This window comes from Eriocheir sinensis, chromosome 43 (assembly GCF_024679095.1).
Source record: "Eriocheir sinensis breed Jianghai 21 chromosome 43, ASM2467909v1, whole genome shotgun sequence".
Lineage (NCBI taxonomy): Eukaryota > Metazoa > Arthropoda > Malacostraca > Decapoda > Varunidae > Eriocheir > Eriocheir sinensis.
In genome coordinates this window covers 10866579-10892784 of record NC_066551.1, presented here as the reverse complement: position 1 = coordinate 10892784, position 26206 = coordinate 10866579, and the positions used below count along the sequence as shown (strand labels likewise).

At 43.4% G+C, this 26206-nt stretch overlaps 1 protein-coding gene across 8 annotated transcripts in view; it reads right to left on the bottom strand.

Moving 5' to 3' along the window:
• Positions 1 to 26206, bottom strand: part of LOC127010458 (longitudinals lacking protein, isoforms A/B/D/L-like) — a 98840-nt gene that overhangs the window by 29475 nt on the left and 43159 nt on the right. Inside the window, exon 5 of one of the 8 annotated variants that reach the window (XM_050884661.1) lies at positions 8311 to 9436. The exons of 5 other annotated variants lie outside the window; for them this stretch is intronic. In XM_050884661.1, coding sequence (XP_050740618.1) covers positions 9077 to 9436 — 360 coding nt within the window. In that variant the 3' untranslated portion in view covers positions 8311 to 9076. Of the gene's footprint in view, positions 1 to 8310; positions 9437 to 10252; positions 11016 to 11036; positions 11668 to 26206 lie in introns of those variants that run through there. 2 more of the 8 variants (XM_050884671.1, XM_050884656.1) reach the window with 2 other exon arrangements.

The window sequence follows — 26206 nt, the reverse complement described above, 5'->3', positions numbered from 1 at the left end:
TAAATAACGCGGGGTCCAAAATCCAAATAAATGTTTAATTGACACACAGCTGAGCTCAGTTCTTCCTGCACGCCACTTGAACAACAATGCAGTACCCACGCTGCCACGCTACTCAACAACAACAACACCCTCGCTGCTGTCCTACCACGAGGGGAAGGGGAGCCAGAGGAGGAACCACGAGAGGGAGAGGAGTCAGAGTGATACAGTAGGCAATAAAGGTACAAACCTACCTCATGTTTGATTTACATTGTTTTTGATTTACGCGACCTCTTTAAGGACACAATACTCACGTAAATCGAGAGTTACCTGTACAATGATGTTAAGTAGCTCAGGAAATTTTCCTTGTATATCACAACCCTTTTAATTGTTACTAGTTAAACATGTGTTATCGTTTTGGATGGCAAAATGGTAAATAGCATTGGTTTGTTCTATCCCCACCACCAGCTGAGCTTCTCAATTTGCCAATTCTTATTTCCCATATGTTGCACAGGACCCCTTTCTTTTCTTCCATCTCTTCTTTTTGAAAAAGAAGAGATGGTAAAAAAGATAAAAGTCCCTCGCAACATGTGGAAAATGAGAATTAGCAAATTGAAGAGCCTGGGCCCACAATAAACACAGCCACACACACACGGGCCCCAATGAAAATACCACTTGGGTGGCGCCGATGCAAAGGCCACGCTGCCGACACTCATCATCACCATCACCATCATCAGCTGCCCATCAGCTGCTCAAGCCCAGCGCGCGGTAGGGGCTGCTCGCACACATGTGCCTGGCTGCCCGGATCCCACTCACCATGCTTCCTGCGGCCAATGGAAAGGCCAAGGGGGTGGGTAAGAGTGAGAATGGGAGTCAAGGACCACAACAAGGTGTGAAAAAACCTGGTTTTAGCAGCCTTTTCCTTTTCCTTTCGGGTCATATCACAATTTCAGTTTTCAATAAAAATCAAATTTTTGGGGTCCCTATCGCAAACTCAGTGAATCGCAAACTCGAAACTTGCAATCCTGGAGTGTATACTCAGCAGACTTATACCTCTATAGCTCCCACACTCCCCTCTCCTGCCCTTCCCCTTGTAAACTGGGACATGATGGCTTTTGTTAAGTCTGCTGGCACTCCCCCCCTCCCCGTCCCATGCCACTTCACATATCTTGACCATCCTTTTAGTAACTACATCTCCACACTTCAACATTTCTGCTGTGATTCCATCAATTCCTGCTGCCTTTCCATTTTTTAATCTTTTTATTGCTTGATTTACTTCTTCATATGTTTTACTTCTTTCTTTATATACTCCTCCTCTACCTCTACTCAAAGCTGCTGCTGTTTCAGCTGCTGGACGTCCATCCTCAAAATTCATTAAGTTTTTGAAATATTCTCTCCATCTCTCTTTCACAGCTTCTCTGTCTTTCAACATCTTTTCATTCTCATCCATAACTTCATTTATTTTATTTTGGGAGATATTTTCTGCATTTCTTTTGTTTTTTACTTTTTTCCAATATGATTTTCTATTCCCTTTATATATTTCACTTAGTCTTTTTCCAAAGTCTTCATCAACTCTCTTCTTACTTTCTTTTATTTCTTTTTTAATTTCATTTTGCATTCTCTATATTTCTTTTTCCTTTCCCTTTTTACTTGCTCAGCCACATTTCTTTCTTGAGTTTTCTTAAAAAGTTCCCTTTTCTCTTTTACTATCCTCCTTATCTCTTCTGACCACCATGGATTTCTTTTTCTTTTTCCATCCCTCACCACTTTCATCCCAAACACTTTTTTTTGTTGAAGTTAACATTACTTCTTTAAATGTTCCAAAACCTTTTTCAATATCTGTACTATCTTTTACACTTTCCCATTTTTCACTTAAGGCCTCTGCCATTTCACGTTTATACTCATCTTTTATTTTTTTTTCCTGTAACTTTTCTATCTTAAATATTTCCTTTTTTACTTCACCTTTCTTTTCAAACACCCACTTTTCCTTCAACTTTAATTTTGCCAGCACTGCAAGATGGTCAGAGCCATCGAACATTCCTCTTTCTACCTTCGCGTCACAAATATCTTTTCTAAGTCTTCCATCTACTGCCATATAATCAATCAATCTTTTCTTCCCCCCTCTTCTATGTGTATCGGTGGATATTCTCGTGCTGAAGAAAGTGTTTGCTAGGAACAGCCCCCTCTCAGCACAGACGTCCACCAGGCACTCTCCATTTTCATTCTTTCCAGGTATCCCCCATTTTCCCACCACATCCATCACACATTCATCACCCACTTGAGCATTCATATCTCCCATCATAATAAGTTTCCTTTCTTTCTCAAAACTCTTCAGACATGCATTCACTTCCTCCCCAAAAGCTTCCCTTTCCGTCAGTCCTTTTTTACTTTTCACATTTACTGGTGCATAAATACACACCCATGCATACTTTACTAAACCTACTTTTCCTTTCCCCCACACAATTCTTAATCCCTTCCAACCATAATCAGTCACACCATTCCACACTCTTTCAGACATCACAATAGCACATCCTTCCTTACTCCTGCCTCTAGACTTCTCATCCACACAACCCCCCCAGGCACACCCTCCCATATACCCTCTCTACCATCACTCGTACTTTTTCCTCTAATATGCGTTTCACTCACTCCCAACACATCCACTCTACCATTCACAAAATTTTCAATCATTCCTCTCCTCTTTTCTTCATCACCTAACCCATTCACATTAATAGACACCAGTCTCAAGCATTCCCTACTCTCCTGCCGCTCCCTGGCCATTGCTCCTGCCTCTAAACTTGATAAAAGGATTAGAGGCCACCAATGGGTGGCCAGTCCAATGTAGTATTATGAGACTTGCTCCTTGTCTGGGCTAAAATGTGGCCTTATAGATAAAACATTAGGAAACATAAGGAAAGATTGGAAAAGTTTGGGCTGCCATCCTTAAAAGGAAAAAGAAAGAGGTGACATGATTGCAGTGTTCAGGATATTGAAGGGAGTTGACAAAATTGATAGATACCTGTTTGTATGTGATTGAGGAGCAACAATAGGACATGACTGGACACCATGAGTCAAGCTTGTTTCCTGTATATCACAACGAGGTACATATACAGTACACATGGTGCTCCTTAATGTAGTGTTGGTGCACTGCTCAAAACATACGAGATCCTGGGGTTGACTCCCAGGAAGATACCTTTCATCCCTGCCCATGTCCACTCAGTAGTGAATGGGTATCAGGTGTCAAGGTGCCAGTTGAGGGTTGTGTTCCACATCCCAGGTATGTGTGGGTGTGATGTGACGTTACAGCAATACTAAAAAAAATCTGTCACTATGCACCTACAAGCTTTCTTGTGGAGGGTGCTAGCTGGTGGTTACTGTCCACCATATGATCAGATCATGGTAAATCTCTCACTCGTTCACTCACTCCCACATAGACACAGACGCATGCACACGTCCACACACAGGCATGCGCACACACACACACACACACACACACACACACACACACACACACACACACACAAAAAAAAAAAAAAAATAAATAAATAAATAAAATAAAAAAATAAAAAATAATAATAAATAAATAAATAAATAATATAAATAAAGAATACAAATGATGGCAACAAAACTGGTTCCAGAACTGGAGGGATTGACATATGAAGAAAGGTTAAAGGAAATGGACCTTCCAACACTGGAACAAAAAAGAAAGGGGAGACCTAATACAAATTTATAAATTATTGATTAAAATAAAAGTAGACAATGAGGAGTTACTACTAAGAGAAGGAATAAACACCAGGAAAACAAGAGGACACAGTAAAAAATTGAGGAAGGGAAGAAGCATGAGACATAAAGAAATAGAGCTTCCCGCAAAGAAATATAGAGGTTTGGAAGAGACTAAGTGAGGATGTAGTATCGGCGAATGGTGTGCAAAACTTCAAGGAAAAGTTGGACAAATACAGATACGGAGATGGGACCACACAAGCAAAAGCTAGGTAAATACACACACACACACACACACACACAGGTTGAATGAAATTTTATTATTTAACTTCAAGCTTTATAGATAAATCAACATGAATTCACTGAAAAACTTTAATGGAAGTGACAATGTTACAAGAACACACACACACAGTGCAGAAAGTGAGGCATGGAGAAAGTATGACACCCAGCCAGGCGCTTTGTTTCACCAAATAAAGTAAAAAGCTATTGTATACAACACACTGGGCTCTCCAAACCTGCTGTGACATGGTAACAACCTTCACCTCCCATTACTCCAAGCAGTGTCTGGTGCCTATGCGTCATCTTGTAAATTAGTCATTGCAGGATCTTGCTTTCACTGGGCCTAACAACTCACACACTACCATGTTTTAGTTGTAAGGTGACTACTTTGCTACTAGATAGTGACATTGACTAGTTCCTTACGTGCCCACTAGGGTCACGCACTGGCTCCTGTGTAGCAAGGCAGGATAAAAATTATTTTTGCATTAACCCTTTCCTTGCTAAACGTTTGCGAGCACTAGCATAACTTGCTGGTGGCTAAATGCTCGCTGTGAGCTCCACTCGCACTCAAATTTCCCGCGTATGAGTGTGTTCCAACACTATTTCTCATCCCACAGCATTGCCAATTCAGTGGATTTTCCACAAAATTTGGTGGAAAATCACATCAGCCAAGCACGGAAAATCTATGGATGAGCAACTGGTGGATGTTGTTGACCAATATACTGACATTTTTGCATAGCTTCACCTATCACATGACTGATAGTTTGACCAAATAGTTGTAAATTTTGCAGTTGGCAATACTGCCCTGCCAGCACCCCATCATCAAGAGATCTACTCAGTGGTTGCCTTACGGCTGACCGTCGCACACGTATAAATGTATGTCTTCACAGGCAACACCCCTTGAACGTGCCTGTACGTTTGCAGTACCAAATCTTATAGATCTTGGCCTCCTCTTTCCAATGGTGTTTTTGTTTTTTAGCTGTGATGAATAGTTTTTGAGATACAGATGTTAAAATAGCGAGCACCATATACACTCACAGCAAAAAACACCCCCTGAATGTGCCTATACGTTCGCAGGAGAGGCTTACATAACCGAATCTTATAGATCTTGGCCTCCTCTTTCCAAAGGTGTTTTTATTTTGTAGCTGTGATGAATAGTTTTTGAGATACCGCAGTTAAATAGATCCCCTTCCCCCGCTGGGGTGCCCGAGCGTGCCTGGGGGGATAGTCTCGTGAGCGCTTAACAAGGAAAGGGTTAATTATACAATGGAAATATTGCCTAACAACTGACTTCGATGCGTGTGAGAATAGTCTAAAAGTTCTAAAACTAATTAGAATGTTGAGGTGGTTGTTGGACATCGTATACAGAAAAAGCACATACTTATATTCTTAGGTTTAGTCAAGCAGACAAAATATAGCGGACGGTCAAGATTGTTTGGGAGTACATTCTTGGTGCTTCGCTGTAAAAATGCAACATGGGCATTTTTTACTTCATTTGTACAAACTATAACTTGGATTTCTATATATGTATACGTTAAACATCTGTGCCGGGTGAGTTTGGAACAACAATGTCCAACCACTTCCGAAAGATGATCAAATCCTATTTTCAGCAAAAATGGCAGCCATCAACCTATTCCTATGTTGAATACAGTTGAAGCCAGAAGTTAGTTAGTGCAAACCATTTAGATACCTTGAAAAATACTTCACAAAAATGTAAATTGGCCACTACTTCCTGAAGAGCCTGATACAAAGTGGTAGAGGGGCACAAACCCCTGGGTGGATATCACTGAACTAAACAAACATCCATTAGATCAACTCTTTCAGAAATCAGTCACAGCTGGCACTTCTAAGAAGACAGCTGGGTTTTGTCTCCATAATAATTCGATTGGATACTTTCATGATGTCATGTCTCAGGTGGGAATCAAATGAGATGATGATGACTGATTTCAATGGATACAGAAATGGAGCTATTTTAAATACAATCAAATGGCCTTTGAAAAAACTAATCATGATGGTAATGTTTTTTCATGATCACCACATTCTTTCTGAGATAATTATTTTCATGATGAAAATTGAGTACAGCTCAAGCAGACACTGCTTAAGCAAAGACGGACCATTGTGGAGTATGTGGGTAGATACCTACTGAAATAGGTGTAAGCCAATCCCGGTGAGGTATATACGGGAGGTGAGGGGGTGCTGTTAGCCTATCAAAGACCCTCTTGTGTTCTCACTTTCCCTTTCCCTATTGTCTCATTAACACCAGAGAGTAGTTCAGCAAAAAGACACTCTTACTTTCCACACCAAACTACATACATGCAACACACACACCATTTCCTCAATTTATTTAAATTTATTATGGTGATCGATCAACCTGCCTCAAGAGTTCCCATCTGGGGAGGTGGCCAGAAATGTCCCCAGATCTGACTTCACATTTGGTAACAAACCACAGAGATGTCGTGATAGCTCTTCGAACCTTTTCTTCAACTCTAACATTCATGGTCTTCGCCCTAATTTTCATTCTGGGGAACACCACTTCTCCTCCTCTGAAGCTTGCCTTCTTGTCTTACCTGAATCACAGGTTTCTGAGGCTACTGACAGTAATCTCTCTGTTCCTTTCTCCTATCTCTATCCTAAATTTCAATCCAAAGCTGAGTTTGCCCGTTATTGAAATTCTTAAGAATGATGTTTTCTATGCCCTCTCTAACCTCAATCCTCAGAAGATTGTCTTTAAAACTATGCTTCTGTGCTGACACCCTGCTCGTCAAACTCTTTCGTCTCTGCCTTTTAATATCTATCTTTATTTCCTACTGGAAGTACACCTACATACAGCCTGTGCCTAAGGAAAGTGACAGCTCTAATCCTTCAAACTATTGTCCTATAGATTTACTTTCTTCCCTTTTTAAAGCTTTAGAAATGATCTCTAACAGGAAAGTTCTTATGTATATATCAAATTCTGACCTCTCTGATCACCAGTATGGATTCCACAAGGGACATTCTACTGGTTATTTTTTTTTCTACTGGTTATTTATTCCTGACTGACTCCTGGTCTTCATCTCTTAGCTGCTTCAGTGAAACATGCTGTAACTGTAGATATGTTGAAAGCTTCTGACAGAGTCTGGCATTTTGCTTTCTAAACTACTTTCCTATGGATTATATCCCTCTCTGTACTTTGAACTCCAGTTTCCTGTCAGAACATTCTTTCTTTGCTGTGATAGATGGCCACTGTTCTTCCTCTAAACCTATCAACAGTGGTGTCCTACAGGGCTCTTGTCTCACTCTTTCTATTGTTCATTAATGATCTTTCCTAAACAAACTGTTCTATCCACCCCTATGCTGATGACTCTACTTTGCATTACTCAACATCTTTTAACCCTTAGACGGCAGCAGTATTTAAAGAGTAGCTCCCCCCAAAATGAATTGTATCTATATAATCATTGCTGACCTTAGGACTGTAGCATAAATATAGTTATGCTGCATAAGAGGTGTTTTAACTATCGTCTATATATAGATTCTACCGCAATCTGGAAGTGTTGTTATATTTCTGCCTTACAAAACTGACTGACTGAATTTTGGACCATCTATATATGGTTCCACTGCTGTCTAAGAATTAATGAGCAGACCCTCTCAACAGGAATTACAGGCTTGGCACTACAGAATGCTTAAACTTTTATCTTGATATAATTTCTGAATGGAGCAGGATGAACTTGGTGCCCTTCAGTGCCTCAAAAACTCAATTTCTTTACCTGTCAACTTGAAACAATCTTCCAAACATCTATTCTTTATTCATTGATAACACTCGGCTGTTCCCTTTTTCTACACTAAACATCCTCGATCTATTCTTTACTCAAAAAACTTCAAGCCTCATCTCTTGCTAAATTGAGGTTAGGTATTCTGTGTCTTCACCAATTTTTCCCCCACCTGGACCATCTATATACAAGGGCAGTCTGCCCTCATATGGAGTATGAATCTTGTGTATGGGGACTACACACACACACACACACACACACACACACACACACACACACACACACACACACACAGCCCTGCTGGACTGAGTGGAGTCGAATGCTCTTTGTCCCATCAACTCCTCTTACTGACAGTCTTCTACCTCTTAAATTACGCTGCAGTGTTACCTTTCTATTTTCTATCAATATTTTCGTGCCAGCTGCTCGTCTGAACTTGCTAACTGCATGCCTTCACCTCTCCCATGGCCCTGCTGCACACAGCTGCTCATCCCTATTATATCCAAAGAGTTAACTAATATCTTCATTCTTTCCTCCCTTCTGCTGGTAACCTCTGGAACAGCCTTCCTCCATCTATATTTCCCCTAGCCTACGACTTGAACTCTTTCAAGGGGAATTGATATCTCTTCTGGCCTCTTTCGTCCTTTCTTTAGCTGGAGCAGTGCTTAGTGGGCTTTTATTTTATTTTTTGCCCTTGAGCTGCATCCCTCGCTAAAAAGAAAAAAAGTTCTACCCATGGCACGAGGATAGCTCACTACACAGAGGGAATGTTCAAAATGGGGAGGCTAACTACAGGGTGAGCAGAGAAGTAGGAAAGACTGAGACAGAGTGCCTTACACACATCTTATTAGGAGCAAGGGCTTACTGAAGCAGAAGTTTCAATTTTCATCAAAAATAATTTATAAAAGTAGATAAGCTGAGATGGTGGGAGTGGATGAGGTCCCAACAAGAATAGCCCAGTATTCCTGAGTGTTATGCGACCACTTCCTCCATATGAAGTGTTTGAGACTGCTAACACTGCAGTACTCAGCATTTGCTGTTTTGAACTCATGTACTTTAGTATTAGGCTCTTCATGTATAAAGTCAATTGCTGAAAACTGAGTGAACTTGGTATTCCTTTTCAACTGAACTGAACTGGAAATATGGGGGAAAGCCTTTGAGGTCATGTCATTGAGATGTGTGGATGGGGAAATGAGGATTCAGACCAGGCGGATTTTTTTCTGCACAGCATGAGGCCACACTACCTCACCACTATGTATGACAGCTACACCCTAACTCTACAACATCCTGAGGGAGGCAGCACCAGCTAGTTCTGGCCACACCGCCTCCAAGTCTTTACATCATAACTCCTTGGTGTCACTTCAGCCATTGGACTGGTCTTGCTGTTGCTGGGCAGCCAGTCTGGCCTGGTGGAACAAGTCGTGGTGGCGGTGTTTTTTGTGTGAGCGGATAGTGGACGGGTCACTGGCCCGATAAGGGCAGAAGGGACACTGGTAGGGCCTTTCGCCAGTGTGTGTTCGCACGTGACGCTTCAGGTCGTCACTGGTTCGGCTGCGGTGGTCGCAGTAGGTGCAGAGGTAAGGCCTCTCACCCGTGTGGGTTCTGAGATGCAGCTTTAGCTTGTCGCTTCGGCTGCAAACTTTTCCACACAGAGGACACGTTACCTTGGCTTTTCCCGCCACGACCCCCACCCTGCTCAGCTGCTGCAGCCACTGGCGGCACTGTAAAGACGGGAGAACACAGGTTAGGAGCAGTGCCACCCCACCCGGCCTTACCCTAACATCGTCACAATTAAAAATGTAACCACACGAGTGTTCAGTGTGCTTACTCTTTTGATAAAACTTGAGCCAAAAACGCAGATATATATTCCAGGGGTGCTGCTCTCCACTCCCTGCTCCCACTATTGTGCTCCTGTCAATGAGTAGAGTTACTGAGGTACTACACGAAGGCCTTGCCATACCCGGACACAGGCTTTCACTCCTGACCACATCAATTTTGGTGAAGATGATGGCCCTAACTCTTCTTGCACTAAACTTATAGGAGTTTCTAGCTTTAATAGGAAAACAAACTCCTAAACCAGACAGTCTTATGTAAGCAGAAAGGTTATGACTAACAAACTTCCCCTCCACAGAAATAGTACTTGTTATACATATTTTTCCATATATCAGTTAGCTTAAATTGCTAATGAACTAACCCCTAAAAGCGATTTCTCAATGATATCCTACTCTAAGCTATATATATATATATATATATATATATATATATATATATATATATATATATATATATATATATATATATATATATATATATATATATATATATATATATATATATATATATATATATATATATATATATACACACACACACATATATAGACACATTATCAGTTTAAATGTTTCAAAATAACTTTGCCCAGAGAAACCAATCGGTTGCAAACACTGGACACCCTTGGGAGAGTAGTGATGGCTGTCAGGCAAGTTTCCCTTTCCTCTTTTCCAAAGGCACCCTACATTTTATAGAGGAAATGAAAGTTTGTTGACAGCAACAGTATTTATTTAATGCTTATACATTTTTCCCAGCTCTCAGATGCACCAAAACAACTTAACTTTCGTGAGGCAGGCTGTGAGTTCTTAATGTAATTATTAAGGACACCAATATGACAAAGGAAAGTATATAATTATGACCTCTCTATTATAACTGTCCATCCTTTAAAAGTAAATATAAATCTCAATATATGCATAACAATATAACAAAAATAAATTACTGTAGCACCTAAAGTTTCTGAGTGCTGGTTAACTGTAAAACCTTGTCAGTTATTCAGGTAACAAAACAAATATCACTGGAAAGCAGAGCGCAACGTCAACGACACAGCGAATCAGGTGGGAAGTGAGGAGCCTGACACTCTTCTGTTCAGCGTACCCACCAGTGCCACTCCTCCAACCAGACCAGAGATGAGACAACAGTCAATGCCACCACAATAACAGACACATGATGTGGACCTTAGAGCACAGAGGTGGCATGTGAGTCTTCCTATCTGTGGCGCAGGAAGTGTTTTCTTAGGGTAGATCGATCACTGGCTCGGTAGGAACACAGGGGACATGGAAAGGGTCGCTCTCCTGTGTGTTTCCGCACATGCTTCACTAGGTCGGCTCGGCTCCTGGTGGCATACGGACAATGACGACATGTGAAGGGTTTACAAACCCGGCAGCTGTCCACTGCACACCCGTGGTGACACACTCTGCTCCCGACATCCCAAGCACTGCCACCCCCGACCACTGCCACCCCGCCCACACACTGCAAAAGACACACCAGTCGTTAGTGTGGCTCCCATGTCCAATCACTGCCCGTTCCACCTTCATTCCAACCCCCACACCCCACACTGCAGCATATCACGTTCACAAAAACTAATGAGCAGTCTTCAGTTGCTGCAAGACATGTGAGACAGTGTATGGATGCGGAACGATTTTTCAAGTTGACCTGTACATGGTACACTTTGCAACAGTCAGTCTTAAGAGTTGAAAAATCAATGGACATCTGGATGGGTTGTGCTCATGTGCTGATGGAGGTTGGTCAGTAAATGGGTTCTATAAAAACAATGAGGACAGTAATGTGTTTTTGATCCTGTGTGTGTCCGTATGTGCTTGCTGAGAGCACTTGAGTCTGAGCAACGGTAGTTACAGTGTGGACATGCATAAGGTTTCTCTCCAGTGTGAATCCTGATATGCTTCTTGAGGTCCCCGCGGCTCGTGGATGAGTAACTGCAGAACCGACAACTGTGTGCTTGAGACTCAGCGTCGGGGGATGCCAGCTGCGGGACAGCCTGAGTTCTGCAGGGAGGGTCAGCTGAGGGCCCAAGTGAGGCACCTGCCTGAACCATTGCCTCATGAGGCCGAGAGGAAAGGTTAACTGGTGCTGACCTCCCAGACTCGCCTATCCACGGCCGCCGCTGGAAAGAGAGTCTTTCGTTACTCCCCTCGTGGCTGCACGGGGACCCTAACATTCAAACAAGTCATTGCTCCTCGACACAAAAAGTCCTACTTTCACGGTAGTCACGTTCGATCTTTCCTTATATCGTGCAGCCTAAAACAGGTAGAAAAAAAAGCTAAAGGACATTAAAGCTCAAATAAAACCAGTGATAGCCAACTCAAACTAAATGGCTCTGGCAGGGTTACGAAAGAGCAGCTGCCCCTCCCAAAATCACGCTGTGACTAAAGCACATCCCCACATCCCGGCGGACCCAATCCAAGCACCCAATCTTGTGATGGGTCAAATAGACAAATCTGTATCAAATAGAAATTTGTATCCAGTTTCATTCAAATTATAACTCACATCCACAGCCTGACCTGTGAAAGGATAATGTTGCAAATATAAAAAAAGGCATAATTTGATTAATTCCTTGAGGATGTAATGGTTTTGTACTAAAAAATGGTTTCAGAACAACCACAATACACTACACAAACACACTCTGTGTCTGTATCAAAAACTAACCAAAAAAATTAACTATTACCTTTAGTCAATAGACTTAGGAAAAGAAACTGGTATTGCTTCAAATCACTGTCATTATGTGGGCAACTGACTGCAATGTTACCTGTGCTATGTAGACAACCTGTGTTGCTGAACAAGAAAACCATAGTCAGGTTGCATGTTTTGGCTCATGGTAGGACCAGATGCATGTATAATTATGTGACCATAGAGAGTGAATATGTATGCTTGTATGGAATTTATGGTAAAGGAACTATGATATTAAATGGTGTATCATGGAACTAATTACTCAAGTTTGTCACGCAATATCATGAAGTTTCATCAAAAACGTGTAAAATAACTGAGATGTATACTAAAAATGTATCTCAAGTAAATCATTACAATTTATTTCAATATTTCACATCCACATATGTATCTAGGTCTGCAAGGATGTGAGATTTTACCTCCACAATTGCATCTGCATCAGCAAATCTTAGAATCTAGACATCCCATCCATCACTAGCCTAGCTACGAAACCATTATTTCCAACCGTGTTTGCGGTAGGGGCAATCGGCAACTCCAAATTTTCCAGGGGTGCGTAACACACGGCCAAGGTCGGTTGCCCGTATCTACAACGTAAACAAAGCAGTTGCCCTGTGTCAACATGGCTGTTGCAGATTGTACTGCCATTACCCAAGTTACGGACTTGTTGCTACAGTTAAATGGAAGGAAGAGGTGGTTGTGGGCACGATCATGGCTTCAAAGACGGAAGGAAAGGAGTGCTGTCCCAAACCTCATCAGAGAACTGTACTGTGAAGACCGGGGGTTCTGCAATTTTCATAATATTGAAAAAAAAAGTGATCCCACAGAATGAGGTATTTTCTATTTTGTCAATTATATAGTAAACTAATCAGCTCTGCTAGTCCACTTTACTAGTCTCTTGGTATGCCATCTTCCACTGCTCCTCACTCTTCAACCACTGCCATCATCTGTTTGTTAACATACAGTCGTGTGGTTGCTCGTGCCAACAATCGTTTTCCATCCGTGCAGAGGAACCAACGGTTGGGCGTACGGACAACTGTGGTTGCCTGTAGCCCCAACGATTGGAGGAAAACAGGCAGTGTGACACCGCCTTAAACTCTCCTCCGTGCAGGTACGGTAAAATTAGACAAAGTTTTTGTCTATATTTTATTTGTTTAGTATTGAATTCCTCTTTTTACTTGTTGGATTTCCATTGGTTTTGTGTTATGAACTTGTGCACAAAGTACTGTTGTAAAAGTTTAAATAAGCAATCATCTGAGCCAAAACATGCAACAATCTGCCTACTATTTTCCTGTTTCAGCAGTAGCAGCAACACAGGTTTTGAAGACACATGCAGCCAGAGTCAGATTTTCATGACAAGCTGAGGAAGATAAACTGTGGTAACCTAGATGTCACCCTAGCCCAGTGTCCAGGGTAATGAGTTCTTACCCACCATAAGTTCACAGGCTAATGGACTGGAGAGAAGCTCTGAGGCCACACGCAGCTATAGGGTATGCTCCCATAGATAGAGCAGTATATACAGAATATCTCATATTCTTAGTGAGGTTATCACTCAACATATGATCAATCACTTATATGATACTGAACTTTCCTCTAAATATGATCCCCTACGATTGATACTTTGATCTGTCGATCAAATAATTGTATTGTGTTTAACCAGTACAGCATCAGATACGTACGACGTACGTATTATCTTTTAATACCATTGAGCGTCAGATACGTATGTGGTACGTATTTAATGTATTATTTTTTTCCTGTCACTGGAGTGTGTCGAGGGTGATTTCTGTGGTGGTGCCCGAGTAGACTGATCCTTTGGAAATACTGACCACCCAATATATTTCATTTATTGCTATAACTGGCAAGCCAGGCAGCCATTATTTTGGGTACACTTTTTTTTATTTGTGTGGATGTTGAAGGTGGTTTTGGAGATCATGATGTGAAAATTGAGGTGGTTGGAAAGTGATTTGACAATGTTGTGGGTGATGTATAGTGGGTATAAGAACATAAGAACATAGAAGTCTGCAAGAGGCCGGTAGGCCTGTATGAGGCAGCTCCTCTGAACCTAAGGTCTCGTGTAGCTCCCGTGTATCTAACCCCACCTAATATCGCTGTCCATGAGTTTATCTAATCTATTTTTGAATGTGACAATTGTATTGGCACTCACCACATGACTGCTAAGCCTATTCCACTCATCCACCACCCTGTATGTAAACCAGTTTTTGCCTATGTCCCTGTTGAATCTGAATTATCCAGTTTAAACCCATTACTTCGTGTCCTACCCGGTTCTCTTACCAAAAAAAAATTATGAATGTCTCCCTTATTAAAGCCCTTCATCCATTTATAAACCTCGATCATGTCTCCACGCACCCTTCACCTTTCTAGAGAATGCAAGTTTAACTGTTTGAGTCTTTCCTAGTATGGCAAGTCGCGGCAATTTTGAACCGGCAATTTTGGTAAGGAGGGGGCCATGTAAGGGGTGGGTGGTAATGAAATAGGTGTTGGATGGTGGCCAGGATGGTGGTAGTGGGGTCAGAGTGAAGTTGGATGAAAGCTATTGAGGTGTTGATGGTCGCACACAGCAATTTTACACCGGCAATTTCTGTACAAAATGGTCCTGAAAAGATGGGTGTGAGGAGATGGTTGTTGGGGGTGCAGGAGTGAGAAGAGGGTGGGTTGTGACCGAGGTACACTCTGTCAGACGCTGGCCAGTCATGGCAATGGTTTACCAGCATATATTGTTCATAATAATGCCAAAAACATATCATGAACTCAATAATTATGAACCCTCTATAAACTGTAATTGTGTGGGCGAACACTCTTGTGGGCAACTGTACATTGATTGAACTATCAAAAAGCTTAAAATGAGTTACTCTCTAACAATATATATAAGTCTGTGCTAAATATGTTGAGAGAAAACGATTTACTCGGGTCCGCAACCTCAAATCCAAGAAAGTCTACGGATATCAGCACGACCATTTCACTTCCCGACTCGATAGATTCAGATAGAAATGGCCCAAAACACCGACTTCTAGGCAACGGTAAGCAAAAACACATAACATTTCTTCCTTTTTCATGGTTTTAAGCTGTTATATGCAAAAAATCTATATAAATGAATAAATAAAATAAATAAATAAATAAATAAAATTTTCCTCTGATGCTGGGGTGGAGAGGAAATTACAAAATACCAAAACGCTGTACAGGTTAATAGTGACTATAAATATTTTACACGGTGGGTAACATTTGGGAGGAGAATGGCCCCTGTGTTTATATTCACTGCAGAGGCAACAAGCCTAATACCACTGCCAGCTATTTTAGTGGCAGTCATCATTTTGGCAACAACATATAAGTGTCAGTAAAACTAAAGAAGTTAAGTAATTAAGATGAAAATCATCATTGAGAACTCTTAAGATAAATTCATCATCATTTTTTATTAGGTAGGAATGTATCCCCATTACACCCATATTATAATGCCATTGCTATACAATTGATCACTTTACAACTGATTTTTCTGGAACATGATGCAACTCTATAGGAAGGGTTGCCTGTTCTTAATGTCCCAATACAGGGGTTCTCAACCTTTTGCAAGCTGGGCCCCCCTACAGCTGGTTCAATACAGTTGGGGCCCCCCTCCTCCCTGCAATACCCACTCACCCCCCCCCCCCCCAACTATGCCACCATAGATAGACAGATAGCCCTTGGCTAGGCTATTATTGTATTGTATTGTTATTATTATTATTATTATTATTATTATTATTATTATTATCATCACTTTTATTATTATTATTATCATTATTATTAGTAGTAGTAGTAATACTAGGACTAAAAGTAGGCATATCATCTGCTTTTTTATAGAAATTTGCAGGTAGGCGACGTTAATATGAGACCTGCGCCTGCTTTTGCTTGTAAAGATCCTCAATTCTTGGCGAAATGTTCAATAACCAGAGCCTCAAATCATTCTTGATTTGCGCACGATTACATTTTTGAAAATCCCATTTTTTAATATCCTGGAGGGCATAACAGCTCCATCTCCTTTGTACTAATACAGGTAACTCTCGATTTACGCGAGTTTGGTTTACGCGTTTTTGAAATAATGCGGGGTCCAAAATCCAAATAAATGTTTAATTTACACGTTTTTTTTCACTTATACGCGATATTTTATGGAGTGGCCACCAGATGTCTCGTGCAACTGGACTCACACGGCGCCGTGGCCACACAGCTGAGCTCAGTTCTTCCCGTGCGCCCACGCTGCCACGCTACTCAACAATAGGGGTGGGCAGGTACTGGTACCAGTACCGGTACTAACGGTACCAGTTATACGGTACGGTACCGGTATCAGACTGCTGGGTACTGGTACCATTACTAGCCAGCCGCTCATGGTGTCCCTCATTTCTTCCTCACACAAGTGAAGCTGAGACTGAGTGCCTGAGTGGATATCTCGGTGATATGGATATTCTCTCTCTCTCTCTCTCTCTCTCTCTCTCTCTCTCTCCACTGAATGAAGTGAATACCGTATTTGCGGTGTATAACGCGCACGCCAGACTTTAAGACAACAATTTTGAAAAAAAAGTTCTTAAAATGCTCACAAATATGTATGGTTAAAGAACATTGACGATGTACACTTTCCCGAAATTTATATATTTTTGGCGTAATCTGTGCTGCTTGAATTGACAAGTGTCCTTGAGTAAAGCAATGAAAATGGCGGCTGGGCTGGTGTTGTGAGAAATACATCCCCACGGGAGCTACACGGGAGCTTAGGTTCAAAGGAGCTGCCTTGTACAGGCCTACCGGCCTCTTGCAGACTCCCATGTTCTTATGTTCTTCTTCTTACATACTGATGATGCACAGCTTCTGATATAATAAGCATATTATTCCCACCATCACTTATAGGTTATGACAGACAACTAGGCGACACAATTCACACGGTTCTGGTGACACGCGGCATGCAGCTGTTTGTTGTGTGGGTGTGGTTGTGTGGTTTGTAAACAATGCAAATGGCGGCCGGGCTGGTATTGCACGAAATAACTCCTCGTACAAGACTCATGATGTACAGTTTCTGATATCATATTTACCCCATTATTCTCACTAATATTAATAATTAATAATGAACACATGGATATTTTTTTCCAATATGATTTTTTATGTAGCTTGTACTGCTTCTTAGTCATACAATCTTAAGCAACCTGTGACATCAAGATCATACAAATGGCGCCCGACGGAAAAACGGGATAACAGCAAGGCAAGGGCGATCCTCCACTGATTTAATTTTTGTATAGTAGTTATTAGATCGCCCTGTATTCCTTGGTAACATAATATAAGACAGCTATGGACTATGATGGATTATAAACAATAATAAAGGTAAGTTTGCCGTTGTTATTGGATAGACGTACTAAAGGGTGAAGCTTGTTCAGAAAATTTTGACATAATAGCCATCACTGAGACATGGATAGACACTGCTAACAGAAATTTTTGATCAGAATTTGAAATAACAGGTTATCAGATGTTTCACAAAGACAGAAGGGGCAGAAAGGGAGGTGGAGTTGCGCTATATGTTAAAGACTCACTTAAATGTTTAGTTAACAATTCAGTCAAAACTAACATGGATCTAGAATCCGTTTGGGTGGACGTTTACAAAGGGAAAGAAAAACTAACTCTAGGAGTTATGTACAGGCCACCCAACCTAAACAGGCAGGACACGAGTATATTACTACAGGAGATTGGCAGGGCGAGTATGAGTAGAAATGTCTGCGTAATGGGGGACTTTAATTATAGGAATATAGACTGGGAAGACCTAGTGGGTGACCTGGAAGCCGAGGACTTTCTTGAAGTTATACAAGATAATTTCCTTAAGCAGGTAGTTACTGAGCCTACCAGAGGAGATAACATATTAGACTTAGTCCTAACCAATAATGGGAACTTGCTATGTGAGTTGGAGGTGGGCGAAGAGTTAGGAAATAGTGACCACAGAACGGTTCGTTTTAGCTTAGACTGGTAACATGAACCAAACCTAGTGTTAGTGCCAGATTTCAGAAGAGCAAATTACGAGGGGCTTCGAAGACATCTTGAGGGGGTAAACTGGGATAATTTAGGGATTCATGAGGGCCAGAACTGCGGATTGAAGAGCCAGGAGAACCAGGTAGAAATGTCTTACAATAACTTACTTAGAGTAATAGTAGAGGGGCAAGGACAGCATATACCACAGCGAACACTTAGAAAAGAAAACAATGATCCTAAGTGGATGACTCGTGGACTAAAACACGAGATTGGGTTAAAGAAGGGAATTTATCAGAAAATAAAGAATGGTGAAACACATCTCAGGGGCCGGTACGTCGAACTATCTAGATGAGTTAAGAAAAACACCAGGATAGCAAAAAGGAACTATGAGATCAAAGTAGCAAATGAGGCGAAAAGTAATCCTAAGGGCTTCTTTCAGATGTATAGAACAAAAACACGGGAGAAAATTGGACCGCTGAAAACAAACACAGGGGAGCTAGTAGAAAATTACGAAAATATGAGCACGTTGTTGAACAACTACTTCCTTTCAGTATTCACACAGGAGGATCGAACGACTATACTGGAAAGTTCAGGTGTACGAGGGCGGGGATGGCAACAAATTGAGGGATATAATCATTATCAGGCAAGTAGTTCAGGATGAGATAGATAAGCTTAAGAAGAACAAGTCGCCAGGTCCTGATGGGATATTTCCGAGGGTATTAAAGGAATTAGGCGATGTACTCAGTGACCCACTAACCGACATCTTTAAGATGTCGGTAAATACTGGCTATGTGCCGAGCCTATGGAAAGTAGCTAATGTGACACCGATTTTTAAAAAGGGGGACAGGTCAGTTGCTTCAAACTATCGCCCAATTAGCTTAACATCGGTTATAGGCAAGATGCTGGAGTCCATAATAGCCAGGAACATTCGGGAGCATTTAGAGAAACATAGTGAAATGCCAGGATTTTCTCTTTTCTATACTCCAACAAGATCTCCGCGTGTAACGAAACACACGAGAAATTAATCCAGACAAGGAAAGGTTTTGCCGGCGCCGGAGATCGAACCCGCGACCAGCGTAACGGGAGAGCCACTCCTTTACCAGTCGGCCAAAGAGGTACCTCACTGGCTAAGTGGGTTATGGGAGGCTCGCCCATCAGGCAGGTCAGCATTACACGTCTCCCCATTCCCATTTAGATTAATTTCTGTGTGTTGAGTTCCCGTTTTTTATGAACTTCGGAGAGCATGGGCCATCACTCTACCTGTTACCCTCTCGGGGTGACACAACAGAACTACAGGAGAGGATGCCCACCGCTTTGCCACCAGTGAAATGCCAGGATTTTCTCTTTTCTATACTCCAACGAGATCTCCGCGTGTAACGAAACACACGAGAAATTAATCCAGACAAGGAAAGGTTTTGCCGGCGCCGGGGATCGAACCCGCGACCAGCGTAACGGGAGAGCCACTCCTTTACCAGTCGGCCAAAGAGGTACCTCACTGGCTAAGTGGGTTATGGGAGGCTCGCCCATCAGGCAGGTCAGCATTACAATAGCTTAATTCACGACTCGCAGCATGGGTTCACAAAAGGTAGGTCATGCCTCACCAATCTCTTGTCCTTCTACAATAAAGTATTTGAGGCAGTTGACAGAAATGAAAATTATGATGTAATCTATTTTGATTTTAGTAAAGCGTTTGACAAAGTTCCTCACCAACGACTGTTGCTTAAATTACAGGCTCACAGAGTAGAGGGTAAAGTTTTGAACTGGGTCAAGGCGTGGCTTAGCAATAGGAAGCAAAGAGTGCAAATCAACGGTAAAAGATCTGACTGGGGATGTGTTACGAGTGAGGTCCCACAAGGTTCGGTATTAGGTCCTCTTTTGTATATTATTTATATCAATGACTTAGATACAGGAATTAGTAGTGATGTTAGTAAATTTGCAGATGATACCAAGATTGGTAGAGTAATTGAGTCGGATCGGGACGCTAGTATTCTCCAAGGTGAACTCAACAGATTGTATGACTGGGTGGATAAATGGCAGATGGAGTTCAATGTAGGGAAGTGCAGTATTCTGAGTGTAAGTAGGAACAACCCCTCACATAACTATTGCTTAAATGACACTCTCATAAGCAGGTCTGGGTGCGAGAGGGATTTAGGGGTCTTAGTAAGCTCTGATCTCCGTCCAAGGGCACAATGCATTCAAGCTAGAAATTGAGCTAATAGGGTACTGGGATTTATTTCAAGGAGCGTAAGCAACAGACGCCCCGAAGTCTTCCTCAAACTATATTTAGCATTAGTTAGACCTCATCTTGACTATGCGGTTCAGTTCTGGTCACCCTACTATAGAATGGATATCAAAATGTTAGAATCGGTGCAGAGGAGGATGACCAAGATGATTCAGGGGTTGAGAAACTTGCCATACGAGGAAAGACTCAAACAGTTAAACTTGCATTCTCTAGAAAGGCGAAGGGTGCATGGAGACATAATTGAGGTTTATAAATGGATGAAGGGCTTTAATAAGGGAGACATTCATAAGGTTTTGTTGGTAAGAGAACCGGGTAGGACACAAAGTAATGGGTTTAAACTGGATAAATTCAGATTCAACAGGGACATAGGCAAAAATTGGTTTACTAACAGGGTGGTGGATGAGTGGAATAGGCTTAGCAGTCATGTGGTGAGTGCCAATACAATTGTCACATTCAAAAATAGATTAGATAAATTCATGGACAGCAATATTAGGTGGGGTTAGATACACGGGAGCTTAGGGTCAAAGGAGCTGCCTCGTACAGGCCTACCGGCCTCTTGTAGACTCCTGCGTTCTTATGTTCTTATGTTCTTAAGACGAAAAACAGACCCTTAAAAACACCCCAAAGAAAAAAAATCTTTAGAAATTTGTACATTCGGCGTATAACGTGCAGGGCTAAACTTTCAGGCATTTTCTTTGTGAAAAAGGTGCGCGCTATATGCCGAAAAATACGTTATTTATTTTTCGACAGAAACCTACCTCTTGTTTGACTTACATTGTTTTTGATTTACACGACCTCTTCAAGGACGCAATACTCGCATAAATCGACAGTTACCTGTAGCCAGTGAGTCCGTGATTTTCCATTATTTTTTCCCCTCCCGTCCTGTGCTCGCGCCCCCTCGGGAGAGTGTCCGTGCCCCCCCGGGTGAGAACCACTGCCGTAATACAATTGTATAGGAAGGGTTGCCTGTTTTTATTTTCCCCTTTTGCTTTGGCATTCCTCTTTCAATGATGGTGGGATCCACAGACTGGTGGAAGCTGTGGCAATAAGCTTACCTCAGTGTATGACTACTCAGGAACACTTGGACAATATATTTATTAACCTCAACGAAATGTACCTCTCTACAAAGGGGATTTTTTTTTTTTTTTTTACAACAAAGGAGGCAGCTCAAGGGCACAAAAAAAGGAAACAATAATAAAAAAGCCCGCTACTCGCTGCTCCTAAAAAAGAATCAGAAGAGGTGGCTGAAACAGAGGTCAATTTCGGGAGGAGAGGTGTCCTGATACCCTTCTCTTGAAAGAGTTCAAGTCGTAGGCAGGAGGATACACAGATGAAGGAAGATTGTTCCAGAGTTTACCAGCGTGAGGGATGAAAGAGTGAAGCTGCAGGTTAACTCTTGCATAAGGGGTTTGGACAGTATAGGGATGAGCATGAGTAGAAAGTCATGTGCAGTGGGGCCGTGGGAGGGGGGGAGGCATGCAGTTAGCAAGTTCAGAAGAGCAGTCAGCGTGGAAATATCGATAGAAGATAGAAAGAGAGGCAACATCGCGACGGAATTTAAGAGGTAGGAGACTATCAGTAGGAGGAGGAGAGCTGATGAGACAAAGAGCCTTAGACTCCACTCTGTCCAGAAAAGCTGTGTGAGTGGAGCCCCCCCCACACGTGAGATGCATACTCCATACAAGGGCGGACAAGGCCCCTGTATATGGATAGCAACTGCGCGGAGGAGAAGAACTGGCGGAGACGATACAGAACGCCCAACCTCGAGGAAGCTGATTTAGCGAGAGAGGAGATGTGAAGTTTCCAGTTGAGATTTTGAGTAAAGGATAGACCGAGGATGTTTAGTGTTGAAGATGGTGATAGCTGAGTGTTGTCGAAGAATAGGGGATAGGTGTTTGGAAGATTGTGTCGAGTTGATAGGTGGAGAAATTGAGTTTTTAAGGCATTGAAGGACACAAGGTTCCTTCTGCCCCAATCGGAAATGATAGCAAGGTCTGAGGTTAAGCGTTCTGCAGCCTCCAGTCTGGAGTCGTGTACTTCCTGTTGAGAGGGTCTTTGTGAGGGCAACTACCAACTTAGCGGGCGAACGACCGGGGCACTCCTGCTGCCCGCCCGCATCTTGCCGTTCGAAGCTGTTCAACTACCGAGGCGCAGCGAACCACCTGCTTCACTCCCGCTGCTCGTTCGCCTGACACCGTTCGACGCCTCGGTCGACTGAACCACCGAGGCTCCTCAACCCGTTATAGGAGGCGACTTGGTGACCCCCAGTGCCTTCCTCATCAGACAGCGGCCGAGCCTCGCTCTGAACACTTGATTCTACTAAAGCTCCAGCCCTGCTCTCACTCGGGCTAACTCAGATACCGTGGGCTCATTCTGGGTGCCTTACCTCTCCCCTCTCCGCACCCTGGACTCCCGTTACTGCTGTGAACCTGACGCCCCTTCTCCTCCTGCGCCTCCCTCGTCCACCACGTCTACACCTACTTCAAGGACGAAGCTGTGCTGCCTCGTCATTGCCACTTAAATGACGAGACGCCCAGAAGAGGAAGCCGTGCAAAGGGTCATTGCTGAGTCCGGTGTGCTGAAGCCTTCGTGTTGGAGACTTCAGATTGTAAGGCCTGTTTTGGGGTTTTCTACTTTATTGAAAGTAAACTGGTGTCAAACCATTTATCTCGTTGTTTGTTATCCCTTCCGATTTTAGCACCCAATACTGGAACCTTGACATGTGGCGACCTCGCCAGGATTGGGTCTACTGCTAATCGGAAGGGTTGGCTTGTTAAGTCGTCTTTACGCGCCACTTGCTGTCTGCGGCTCGGAAGTGAGTGCTAATCCTTCACCGTTCTTTTGGGCTGTTGTACGCCTACGGTGGGATTTGTTGGGTGCTGTCAAAGCATTTTTTCAGCCCTTGTGCTGCCCTTATTACCCAATCACTTGTTGAGTATTGGGTGGGTTTCTAAGCCCCTTATTACCCTTTTTGCAGGGTTTTTGCTAATCTTTCTTCGTTGTTTATCCTATTGTGTTTTGTTCTTCCTGTTTGTTTGGTTCTGTGTTGCATTTTCTTGGTCTTGTTTTGTTGTTGGGTTTTTGTTCTTTATTGGTGTCATTGTCTGTTGGGTTTATTTATTTTTTTTTGCTTGGCTGTCCATCTTAATCATGTCGAGTTTTGATGTATTTAAGGCTCAGGCTGAAGCCTTGGGGCTGAAGGGTGAGGATCTCGGCCGCTACATTGTCCAGCAGCAAGCCATCGAGAGGGAGGAGCGTGCGGCCGAGAGAGAAGAGAAGTGCCTCCTGGCCGAGAGAGAAGAGAATCGTCTCCTGGCCGAGAGCGAGAAAGAAGCGAAGCGCCTCCTGGTCGAGAGGGAGAAAGAAGAGCGGGCTGCCAAGAGAGTTCCAACTTGCCAAGATGCAAATGGAAAAGGAAATAGAACTCGCCCGAGTCGTTGCCCAGGGGAAAATGGCTTCTCCTTCCTGCGAGAACGTGAGAGGACCGAAATTGCCCACCTACCAAGAGGGAGAGGACATCAACAACTACCTCGTTCGTTTTGAAAGGGTGGCTGAACTTCTGCGGATCGACAAGGATAGCTACGCTGCGAGGTTGGGTTGTCTCCTCACGGGTAAGGCCACTGAACTGTATACTTCCCTGTCAGCTGACATAACCGAAGATTACGCTCCTTTGAAGAAAGCTCTCCTCACGGGGTTTAGTAAAACGGAGGACAACTACCGTTAAGACTTCCGTCACGCCAGGATTAGAGTTGGGGAAAATTACCAGCAGTTCTCCATCCATTTGACTCGGTAGTTCCAGGCGTGGTTAGAAGCCTCTGACGTCCCCTGCACTTTTGAAGAGCTCCGGGAGTTTATGCTCCTGGATCAGTTTCTCACTAATCTTACCCCAGATTTGAGGATCTTCATCAAGGAGCGCCGGCCGAAACATCTTCCCGACGACTGGTTGTCTGCCCACAACGCCTACCCGAAAGCTTCCTCTCCTAGTTCCCGAGACTCTTCTAAGGCTGCTTCGCCCACGAAATCTTCAGAGTCCTCTCCGGGAGCCTCCATCAAGACCTCTGCCCAGCCCAATACAGCAACCCTGAAGTGTCACCAATGCGGGGAGGGAGGCCATCTACGTCCGCGCTGCCCGAAGAATCCCTGCGCCTTCAAAGATGTCGAATCTGCTAAACCATTATATCAGGTAGGCTTTTGCCTTAGTGACAAAAGTGTCCCGAAGTTTTCTGTTTCAGGCACTGTTAACGGGTCTTGGAGCTCCAACATCATCAGGGATACTGGCTGTTCCTGTGTGATCGTCTCTGAAGACTTACTACCTGATGTAGATGTTGAGAGTTGTCCAAAGGTCTCCCTTGCTGACTACCTAGGACGAGTGGACAAGTTTCCTGTGGTGAGGTGCCACTTAAGCTGTCCCTACTTCACCAGCTGGACTGAGGTGGTACGAGCTCCTATTAAGTTTGTTGGGGCCCTCATCGGAAACGTCCCTGGGGTAAGGGATCCCCATGACCCTGACTCTTCTCAATCTCCATCTGATTCTTCCAGAACATCCTCATCTTCAAAGTTGCCGCGAGGGACTTCTACTCCTCTTGTTCCATTGTCCCCTGCAGCCATCCAGGTACACGTCGTTACCACTCGTGCTGGTAGGTTGAAGAGGCTTCATCCGCTCGTCCTGCCGGAACTTCAACCTCTCTCAGTTACCCCTCATGAGTTCGCGCAGCTTCAAGCCTCCTGTGCCTCCTTAGCAGCGATACGGCAGAAAGCCTCATCTGGACACGTCGACAAAGCAAGGAACGGATCCTCCTTCCAGTACCTGTATCACAATGGACTTCTCTACAGGAAGTGCCTCACTTCCCCGCTTTCCAATAAGGTAGGCCAACACTGTCTAGTTGTGCCAAGGGTTTCCCATCAAATCATCCTCTCCACGGCCCATGAGAGTCCCTTGGGTGGACATTTCTCTCGTCATAAGATGGAGATAAAGATCTTTCAACATTTCTTCTGGCAAGGTATAGGAGCAGACATCCGTACTTACTGTCGTTCCTGTGATAAGTGCCGACGGATGTCGGGGAGAGGTCGTGTACGCCCCGTCTCCCTCCAACCTTTACCTGTTGTTACAGAATTTCTTCCGCAAGTTGCTATCAACCTCGTTGGACCCTTGTCTCCACCAGCTTCGAAAAGGACCTCTTATCAGCCCCATTCCCATAGTGGAGGAGCCATCACCTGACGCCAGCTCCACAGAACTTCCCATCGATGAACCACTTATGGACGACTGGGATGTATTCTCCACCCCGCCTGGCTGTACTTCAACGATTCAGCAGGACATCATCCAGGTGTTGAGATGGGCCTTGGGTCTACCGGCCTACAGGTACTGTGTCGTCCATATGGCCGGGAAGGATAATGTGGGGCCCGATTTATTGAGTAGACTTCATGCATAAATCACTCCTTTGTTTCCTCGTCAGTTTCCCCCTTGTTTTAGTTTATTGGCTTATGTTCCTTTTTTCTTTCCACTTGGTAGTTGTTTGTGGAATCTACCTGGATTAGATTCTTGTATGGGGGCCTGTGTGAGGGCAACTACCAACTTAGCAGGCGAACGACCGGGGCACTCCTGCCGCCCGCCCGCATCTTGCCGTTCGAAGCTGTTCAACTACTGAGGCGCAGCGAACCACCTGCTTCACTCCCACTGCTCATTCGCCTGACGCCGTTTGACACCTCGGTCGACTGAACCACCGAGGCTCCTCAACCCGCTATGGGGGGC